The sequence below is a fragment of the Oncorhynchus clarkii genome, chromosome 23 (assembly GCF_045791955.1).
Source record: "Oncorhynchus clarkii lewisi isolate Uvic-CL-2024 chromosome 23, UVic_Ocla_1.0, whole genome shotgun sequence".
Taxonomy (NCBI): domain Eukaryota; kingdom Metazoa; phylum Chordata; class Actinopteri; order Salmoniformes; family Salmonidae; genus Oncorhynchus; species Oncorhynchus clarkii.
This window is the reverse complement of record NC_092169.1, coordinates 27,017,501-27,028,278: the sequence shown is the minus strand read 5'-3', so window position 1 is coordinate 27,028,278 and position 10,778 is coordinate 27,017,501. Positions and strand designations below refer to the sequence as shown.

Below are 10,778 nucleotides of genomic sequence, written 5' to 3'. Positions count from 1 at the left end.
GTGTGCAAGGTCGAATTAAGTTTGTGCACATGCGCGCTTCACAGAGGAGGCGTTACCTAACGGATATATGGAAACGTATGCTACTACGCGCCAATAGAATCTCGCTAGCTCGTGATTGGCTTTGTCCCACGCCCTTGCTTGTTCTGCCCACTGTAATTGAGACAGATGAACTATCTTGGGTTAATTATAAATATCTTTGTTAGTGTGGCGAAAACCGGAAATGACAGACACGCATTTACGTCATTTTCCCGCGCGGAGATTAGAACGCTGTGTAGTAATTGGCGGGAATCAAGACAAATAGACAGAAGCAAAGCTAGCTCGCTTGGTAAATTAAGTGAAGCGAGATACCGGTAAGTTGTTGGAATTGTAGAACGTTTTAGCTATCTATTGTACCTGGTGAAATATAAACCCAAAACGGTTCCGTAGTTACCAGTAGCACGGTAGTTAGCTAACGTTAGCTTGCCATAATAATGTTATTATGAAGGCAGTGTGTTAGTTAGTTCTTTTGCACAACTGTCAGAGATGTTCTCTTTGGCCAACTAGATAATACGTATAACCAAAGGGAGTACAGTACTAGCCAAGAAGATAATTGTGTTAACTCATAATATAGAGTTAACATATGCCTAATAGATGCCTTGCTTCATCTTCAAGAACCATGCAGTTCTACAGCAGAAGAAAGAAGTTGATTGGCAACTCTCAGACTGAGCAGCTGTATGGCCATTGTCTTCAGTTCTATGGTCAGCCTCCCATCGAAAACATTTCTCTCTCCGAGTTTGAGACCTTCGCTGTGGACAGGCTGAAACGTAAGTTGTTTAGCTACCTTAAGTTAGTTCTGCTTTACACGTGTATTGTTATGAACTAACTGGTAACACTTTAGTTGACACCCAGCGTCACAACACGGTATAACAGGACCATTAACATAATATCTCGTAACAGCTGACATAACTTATCATAACCTGCCATAATATGCTGATAACACTGTCATGACACATATTTGGACCTGTGACATATTTGGACCTGTGACATTGCATTATTTTATATCTGGTTACCTACATAAGTGTCAACCCCAAAACAAGGCAAAACATTACATTACACCATGGTCTATGTTATATAACTTAACATTTTCTGAAATTGACCATATTATCATTGTAATTGCGCACAAAATGTTAGACATGCATGCACCTACCCAAATGCTCGGTTGCTGATGACTGGGATGAATGCAGGAGAAGATTTTAGGAGCAGGACAAGACACCCTCTTTTTGACTGACTGACATATGGGCATGTACGTGATCTTGCTTCTATGATTATCATGCTGCTTGACAGTGTCCAAGTTTTAAAACATTTGTCGAAGGAAAGTGATACAGGATTGTCATAATGCTTCATGAGTGTCAGTGTATTTTCTGTAAGTTATTTAAAATATGATTGGGGAAAAAAACTTGACTGTATCATTTTTTACAACAAAATACTTAGGAAACTTTCAAACGAAAGTAAACTTCTTGGCAGGGAAAAATGCATTTGAATAAATGTGGTTTTTGTAGGTGTCATTACAAGCCATAAAATAATAATATACAGTGTCACGACAGGTTGTCAGCTGTTATGACCGTGTTATGACGCTGGGTGTCAAGTAGTGTTACCACTAACTGGATACATTTGTCTGACTCCCCTTTTTATATACAAAACTAAAGTTGCATGGTGTTTTGATCTTGTTTTGTCATTCCAGTGTTGAAGACAGTTGAAAACCTTGGCGTGAGCTATGTGAAAACATCTGAACTATATACCAAGAAACTGGATGCAGAGTTCTCAAACTTGAACTTCCCCTACAAAATAGAGGCTGTGAGTACAAAATTATGAATTCCATAGTGCGTAGCTATTTAAAGTATTTAAAGAAGATACTAATAGTGAGAGCTTCCCCCCCATTTTCTTTTTGTGGTCAGCCAAAAGTAATCAGTTCTAATACATTAACAATCAAACGCAAACCATTTACACAATGAGTGTGCACATATTGGTGGGAGAGCGCACGCTATAGATATGCACACAGTGCTTTTGAAAAGTATTCAGACCCCTTGACTTTTTCCACATTGTTACATTTGAGGCTGTAACGTATTAAATTGTTTTTTTTCCCTCAATCTACACAGAATACCCCAAAATGACAAAGCAAAAACAGGTTTAGTAATGTTTGCTAATTTATTAAAAATAAACATGACATGTACATACAGTAGTTAGAAGTTTACAAACAGGTTTTAATGACTCCAACCTAAGTGTTTTTCAAACGCTCCACAAAATTCTTGTTAACAAACTATAGTTTTGGCAAGTCGGTTAGGACATCTACTTGACATGACACAAGTCATTTTTCCAACAATTGTTTACAGAGCGATTATTTCACTTATAATTCACTATCATAATTCCAGTGTGTCAGAAGTTTACATACACTAAGATGACTGCCTTTAAATAGCTTGGAAAATTCCAGAAAATGATGTCATGGCTGTAGAAGCTTCTGCTAGGCTAATTGACATCATTTGAGTCAATTGGAGGTGTGCCTGTGGATGTATTTCAAGGCCTACCTTAACTCAGTGCCTCTTTGCTTGACATCACGGGAAAATCAAAAGAAATCAGCCAAGACCTCAGAAAAGCAATTGTAGACCTTCACAAGTCTGGTTCATCCTTGGGTGCAATTTCCAAATGCCTGAAGGTACCACATTCATCTGTACAAACAATAGTAAGCAAGTATAAACACCATGGGACCATGCAGCCGTCATACTGCTTAGGAAGGAGACGCGTTCTGTCTCCTAGAGATGAATGTACTTTGGTGCGAAAAGTGCAAATCAATCCCAGAACAGCAGCAAAGGACCTTGTGAAGATGCTGGAGGAAACCGGTACAAAGGTATCTATATCCACAGTAAAACAAGTCCTATATCGACAACCTGAAAAGCTGCTCCAAAACCGCCATAAAAAAAGCCAGACTACGGTTTGCAACTGCACGTGGGGACAAAGATCGTACACTTTGGACAAATGTCCTCTGGTCTGATGAAACAAAAATGGAACCGTTTGGCCATAATGACCATCGTTATGTTTGGAGGAAAAGGGGGAGGCTTGCAAGCCGAAGAACACCATCCCAACCGTGACACTGGGGTGGCAGCATCATGCTGTGGGGGTGCTTTGCTGCGGGAGGGACTGGTGCACTTCACAAAATAGATGACTTCATGGGGAAGGAAAATCATGTGGATATATTGAAGCAACATCAAGACATCAGTCTGGAAGTTAAAGCTTGGTCACAAATGGGTCTTCCAAATGGACAATGACCCCAAGCATACTTCCAAAGTTGTGGCAAAATGGCTTAAGGACAACAAAGTCAAGGTATTGGAGTGGCCATCACAAAGCCCTAACCTCAATCCCATAAAAAGTGTGGGCAGAACTGAAAGTGTGTGCGAGCAAGGAGGCCTGACTCAGTTACACCAGCTCTGTCAGAATGGGCCAAAATTCACCCAATTCATTGTGGGAAGCTTGATGAAGGCTAGGTTTGACCCAAGTAAAACTATTTTTAAAGGCAATGCTACACTAATTGAGGATGTGAACTTCTGACCTGCTGGGAATGTGATGAAATAAATAAAAGCTTAAATAAATCACTCTACTATTATTCTGGAATTTCACATTCTTAAAATAGTGGTGATCCTAACTGACCTAAGGCAGGGAATTTTTACTAGGATTAAATGTCAGGAATTGTGAAACTGAGTTTAAATGTATTTGGCTAAGGTGTGTAAACTTCCGACTTCAACAGTAACTATTCAGACCCTTTACTCAGTATGACGCTACAAGCGTTTTCCCATTTCTTCTCTACAGATCCTTCCTCTCAAGCTCTGTCAGGTTGGATGGGGAGCATCGCTGCACAGCTATTTTCAGGTCTCTCCAGAGATGTTAGATCGGGTTCAAGTCCGGGCTCTGGCTGGGCCACTCAACAATATTCAGAGACTTGTCCCGAAGCCACTCCTGCGTTTTCTTGGCTGTGTGCTTAGGGTCATTGTCCTGTTGGAATGTAAAACCTTTGCCCCAGTCTGAGTTCCTGAGCGCTCTGGAGCAGGATTTCATCAAAGATCTCTGTACTTTACTCCATTAATCTTTTCCTCGATCCTGACTAGTCTCCTAGTCCCTGCCACTGAAAAACATCCTCACAGCATGATGGTGCCACCACCATGCTTTACCGTAGTGATGGTGCCAGCTTTTCTCCAGGCGTGATGCTTGGCATTCAGGCCAAAGAGTTCAATCTCTTTCTTCAGACCAGAGCATCTTGTTTCTCATGGTCTTTAGGTGCCTTTTAGAAAACTCCAAGAGGGCTGTCATGCGCGATTTTGAGTAGTGGCTTCCGTCTGGCCACTCTACTATGTAGGCCCGATTGTTGGAGTACTGCAGAGATGGTTGTCGTTCTGGAAAGTTCGCTCATCTCCACAGAGGAACTCTAGAGCTCTGTCAGTGACCATTGGTTTCTTGGTCACCTCCCTGACCAAGGCCTTTCTCCCCCGATCACTCAGTTTGCCCGGGCGGCCCAGCTCTAGGAAGAGTCTTGTTGGTTCAAACTTCTTCCATTTAAGAATGATGGAGGCCACTCTGTTCTTAGGGACCATCAACGCTGCAGAATACTTTTTTTTGGTACCATTCCCAGAGCTTTGCCTCGACACAATCCTGTCTCTGTGCTCTACGGACAATTCCTTCGACCTCATGGCTTGGTTTTTACTCTGACATGCACCATCAACTGTGGGGTTTTATATAGACGTGTGTGCCTTTCCAAATCCTGTCCAATCAATTGAATTGACCACAGGTGGAATCCAATCAAAATGTAGAAACATCTCAAGGATGCTCAATGGAAACAGGATGCACCTGAGCTGTTCAGCAAAGGGTCTGAATAGTTATGTAAATAAGGTATTTCTGTTTTTTTATTTGCAAAAATGTCTAAACCTGTTTTCGCTTTGTCATTATGGGGTTGTGTGTGTGGACTGCAGAGGATAAAAAAATAATATATATATTCTAGAATAAGGCTGTAACGAAATGTGGGAAAAGGTCAAGTGGTCTGACTACTTTCGGATGGCACTGTATATTTGCTTCTGCTCGACTAAAAAAAACATCTTGGTCGACCAAAAGTCTCGTGGTTGGACTAGTAACCGAAAGGTTGCAAGATCGAATCCCCGAGCTGACAAGGTCAAATCTGTCGTGCTGCCTCTGAACAAGGAAGTTAACCCACTGTTCCTAGGTCTTCATTGAAAATAAGAATTAGTTCTTAATTGACTTGCCTTGTTAAATAAAGGTCAAATGGAAAACACTGAATTGCTGGTGGTGATCAAGACCTTGATAATGATATTGAAATGGAGAATGCTTTCTGTTGAGATGTTCTGGTATGCTTTCCTTTTAAGTCCACTAAGGATGACCGGAAACCTCAAACTGGGCCCAGTGAATATGAGAAGCGAAGAAAGGACCATATCTCCCACTTCATTCTCCGTCTTGCATACTGCCAAACGTAAGTGAAGTCTTTACAGCCTTTTCAATAAACCTGTAATGTCCCTTTCTCCAAATAGACTTATACCTAGAGGAGGGTGTATTCTACCTAATTATTTGTGACGCAGCATACCAAGTGATTCTCTTACTTTGTAAATTGAACAAACAATAAGATGACTTTTTTTAATCTTGCAGAGAAGATCTCAGACGGTGGTTTATCCAGCAAGAGATTGACCTCTTTCGTTATCGCTTCAATCACCTGCCTTCCAAAAACATACGAGAATTTCTGCAATACAATAATCTTCACTATCATACGGTGAGTCTATTTATGTTGTTGTGGAGGGAAATGCACATTTTACTATCAAATGTGAGCAAAACAGCTCTGGCGTCAATATAATGACGGGAATTGGCATAACCAAGTAATTGGTTCATCCCTGTCCACCATTGGTGTATGCACTGGTGCAACATTTTGATGTGCATGAAAAAATAAAGTATTGGGTGTAAACTTTGCTAAATATAAATTATCAGTAAATCTGGTCTTGATTCTGTTTGGACATATTTCTGGTAATATTTCAGACCTATCAGTAGATGGCGCCGTCAGCTCACAGTAGTATACTTGTCAGAAAATGTCCTGTGTGGAGGGTTGTTTTTGCAATCGGGCTATTTGAAGTTGAATCTGGTTTTACTTCAAGGTGTGTTTCATAATATTTGTTGTGATAAATAAAAATTTGTGCAAGAAATCAATTGAACTCAAGGAAGTAAATAGTACACATTTACAGTACTGTATAGAACATGCTCCTTTTCATTTAATTTGTCCAGCATTGTTTATACTATTGCAATATGGCAACGAGGGAGGTGAAAAAGGCAAGCAAAAGTTGTTCATCACATACATGCCCAGAAGGGGATAGGTACAACATTTTCCCAAACAGTCCCTGGATCAGAGCACGTGAGCAGTTGGAAATCCCGCTCATCACTCTTGGAGAGGTGCTCAATGTCCTGTCCTACCACTCCACTCACAGGAAAAAACTGCTGCTCCAAATTTGCTTCATTCATTAAAATCACAATTTAGCCACTGGGCCACTCTTGCCAGGCTGGGAAGAGTTGTTTAAAAAAAATGTCTATAGGTAGGCCTAAAGTTTTTTTTGTTGTAAAATAACCCAATCAAAACAGAAAGCTCCTTGAAAGTGGGAATATGCCCATTGGGACAAAATCAATGATGGCCTATTGTATAGATAATGGAACAAAAATGAACAAAATGTTTTAAAAGATCTGATTTTTTTAGCTTATAAATACTTTGCTACAATGACAATTAGTCATCTACCCACCTCGTTCCTTTTTGTTAGCATGTGCATGGAGTAAGTACACCATCACGCTTTTGGGATATGTGTCTTTTCGCTACATCATCTCTCTCTTGATCTTTGTAAGTCACCTTGATTTATCACCTGTGTGTTTTATCAGTTTATGAAAATATTTAGAGACCTCCATGACAGTAGCTAAAGCAAGGGGCTATAGCTGCACACAAGTAGATTACAAATACATGCTGGGGGGGTTATGCCCTGAGCTTGTGACGTGAGCGCTATTGGAGCGGGCGAGAAGGCCAACCCTCCAGCCTTTGGGAATCACGATCCAGTCAAATTAGGCACGCTCCGCTCCTCGTTTCACTCACATACTCTGCCATGGATAGAATTATTTGAGTGACCGGTGGTAAAGCGTTTGTTATGGCTGCAGGTTCTACATGGGGAAGCCTTTCTTTGATAATGTCTTGGAGATGAGCGACAAGGTTCTAACTCCGTCTGCCCTTATGGTTGGCTGTATTTATCCACGTTTTTATTACAGTTACCAGGTTTCCAGCCAACCTTTTTATGCAAGTAAAGTACATGTCAGATGAAAGAAAATGTCACTAATGGCCGGTATATGGGAATTCAAAAGTTATTTTTTATTTAATTTTTTTTTTAAAATGTACCCCTTTTTCTCCCCAATTTCGTGGTATCCAATTGTTTTTAGTAGCTACTATCTTGTCTCATCGCTACAACTCCCGTACGGGCTTGGTAGAGACGAATGTTGAGAGTCATGCGTCCTCCGATACACAACCCAACCAAGCCGCACTGCTTCTTAACACAGCGCCATCCAACCCGGAAGCCAGCCGCACCAATGTGTCGGAGGTTAGCGCGCACTGCGCCCGGCCCGCCATAGGAGTCGCTGATTTCCCTACCGGCCAAGCCCTCCCTAACCCGGACGACGCTAGGCCAATTGTGCGTCGCCCCACGGTCGCGGATGGTTACAACAGAGCCTGGGCGCGAACCCAGAGTCTCTGGTGGCACAGCTGGCGCTGCAGTACAGCGCCCTTAACCACTGCGCCACCTGGGAGGCTAAAAGTTATTTTTACGTGCAATACGTCATTATGCACACCCTTTTATCCACGACAAGTACATTTGATGGAAACACCTCTGTGGTCGGAAAATGTGCATATTGTTATGCACATTTTACAATATTTGCATGTAAATCTGTCGCCAATTATGAAACGTAGCTATTGTTAAAGCCTGATATGTTGTGGTGATAAAGACATTGATGCATTCTGGGTCTTCAGTGTAAGATATCCCACAATGGCATTTATGCCAGACTGAAACAGGGAGGGACTATTATGAACTAAAGAATACAACCCAGCTCTCCATTCCCTCGCCTTACCACGTGTTTGCTGCTTACACTATTGATTGAAACCCATAGCAGTCAGATAGGTCATCAACAGCCCGAGGACACATTGTCTTTCGTTTGTTTAGGCCTAAGAGGACATGATTGATGGGCAAGTGTACAGCAGTCTTCATCTCACTCCGGAGAAGAGAATGCAACAACACTACACTGCTAGATAGCTATACTATCAAGTGTCAATATGCTTGTTTCTGTCACTGAAAGCCTTTTCCTAATCTCTAGATTAGTATTGATGAGAAGAAAAACCTGATGGACAAACTCGTCACCTCAAGCTTTGCTGTCAGTGGATCCACGGTTGACTGCCAAGACTTTTACAAAGTGAGTTAACAATTTTCCATTTTCTGCAAAGGTGAAATCCTCACGTGGTTAAATTCGAGAACATAAGTGTGTTAAGATAATGAATATTCTATTGGGAGGCAAAACATCAGGATGAGCAAGTTATGTTGAATGTACATATACCCCCCCCTTTTCTGTTTTATTTCAAGGTCCCCTTCCAAGATGCGTTGGATCTGGTGAGAACCAGGAAGGTCTACCTGAATGGGGGCTATGTCTACATCCCTCACCAGGACATTGTCACCATCGTTCTCAACGACTTCCGTACAAGACTGTCCAAAGCACTTGCGGTAAGGCCCATTATTTGGCATAAACATTTTTAAATGCAACTGTGCCAGTTACTACATGGCATTTAACTTTGATGTAATTTGAAGACTATGACATGGGTTTAAATGTAATTTACTGTTTACAGATTCACAGCCTGACAAGCTTTTCATATAGGACTTTATGGATGTATTACTAGTAACTCCATATTATTCTGGGATTATTCTTGGGATTACTCTGCCCATCATTACTCTGCCCATCATTTGAAGTCTTACATCCCTGGAGAATGGAGGGAGGGATATGTTTAAAACACTTAATATATCATTTATTCATTTATTGCAAATTGAGCACCATTTAAATAGAATTTTCCTCCAATAGTTAATGATACATTTGGCAAGGCTTGTATTTACTGCAGGCTAATCCTTCTCAGCAGGTGGAGGAGGGCTCCACCAATGATGCCAAAATCGATAGGAATAACGCAGTAAATTAAACGGTGCGTTTGTAGTGCTCAAAAATACCATTATCACACTAGCTCACAGGGGAAAATGGATCTGAAATGTCTAAGTGGATATCTAGCCCTGTGTTATGAAGCACATTTGAAATGTCAATCCTTTCTCTGAATAGTAGAAGATGGCAGTCTGAATAAAATATTTGGTACAGTAAATGTAAGCAGCAGTATAGTACATCATTATGAATGAAATACAGACAGTTGAATTTACATACACTTAGGTTGGAGTCATCAAAACCCGTTTTTCAAACACTCCACAAATTTCTTGTTAACAAACTAAAGTTTTGGCAAGTTGGTTAGGACATCTACTTTGTGCATGACACAAGTCATTTTTCCAACAATTGTTTGCAGACAGATTATTTCACATCATTCACTGTATCACAATTCCATTGGGTCAGAAGTTTACATACCCTTAGTTAACTGTGCCTTGAAACAGCTTAGAACATTCCAGAAAATTATGTCATGGCTTTAGAAGCTTCTGCTAGGCTAATTGACATAATTTGAGTCAATTGGAGGTGTACCTGTGGCTGTATTTCAAGGCCTACCTTCAAACTCTGTGCCTCTTTGCTTGACAACATGGGAAAATAAAAAAAATCAGCCAATACCTCAGAAAAATAATTGTAGACCTCCACATGTCTGGTTCATCCTTGGGAGCAATTTCCAAACGCCTGAAGGTACCACGTTCATCTGTACAAACAGTAGTACGTAAGTATAAACACCATGGGACCATGCAGCCGTCATACCGCTCAGGAAGGAGACACGTTCTGTCTCCTAGAGATGAAAGTACTTTGGTGCGAAAAGTGCAAATCAATCCCAGAACAACAGCAAAGGACCTTGTGAAGATGCTGGAGGAAACAGGTACAAAAGTATCTATATCCACAGTAAAACGAGTCCTATACCTGAAAGGCCGCTCAGCAAGGAAGAAACCACTGCTCCAAAAACTCCATGAAAAAGCCAGACTGGTTTGCAACTGCAAATGGGGACAAAGATCGTACTTTTTGGAGAAATGTCCTCTGGTCTGATAAAACAAAAAAGGAACTGTTTGGCCATAATGACCATCGTTATGTTTGGAGGAAAAAGGGGGAGGCTTGCAAGCAGAAGAACACCATCCCAACCGTGAAGCATGGGGGTGGCAGCATCATGTTGTGGGGGTGCTTTGCTGCAGGAGGGACTGGTGTACTTCACAAAATAGATGGCATCACGAGGGAGGGAAATCATGTGGATATATTGAAGCAACATCTCAAGACATCAGTCAGGAAGTTAAAGCTTGGTTGCAAATGGGTCTTCCAAATGGACAATGACCCCAAGCATACTTCCAAAGTTGTGGCAAAATGGCTTAAGGACAACAAAGTCAAGGTATTGGAGTGGCCATCACAAAGCCCTGACCTCAATCCCATAGAGAATGTGTGGGCAGAACTGGAAAAAGTGTGTGAGCAAGGAGGCCTACCAACCTGACTCAGTTACACCAGCTCTGTCAGGAGGAATG

The 10,778-nt window shown here is 41.3% G+C and overlaps 1 protein-coding gene across 1 annotated transcript in view; it reads left to right on the top strand.

The window, feature by feature from the left end:
- The first annotated feature begins 237 nt into the window (after positions 1-237).
- LOC139381112 (DNA primase subunit 2) overlaps positions 238-10,778 on the top strand; it is a 108,418-nt gene continuing 97,877 nt past the window's right edge. The window contains exons 1-7 of the mRNA XM_071124400.1: positions 238-350; positions 652-803; positions 1,721-1,833; positions 5,400-5,503; positions 5,677-5,797; positions 8,410-8,505; positions 8,673-8,810. Coding sequence (XP_070980501.1) covers positions 656-803; positions 1,721-1,833; positions 5,400-5,503; positions 5,677-5,797; positions 8,410-8,505; positions 8,673-8,810 — 720 coding nt within the window. The 5' untranslated portion in view covers positions 238-350; positions 652-655. The remainder of the gene's footprint in view (positions 351-651; positions 804-1,720; positions 1,834-5,399; positions 5,504-5,676; positions 5,798-8,409; positions 8,506-8,672; positions 8,811-10,778) is intronic.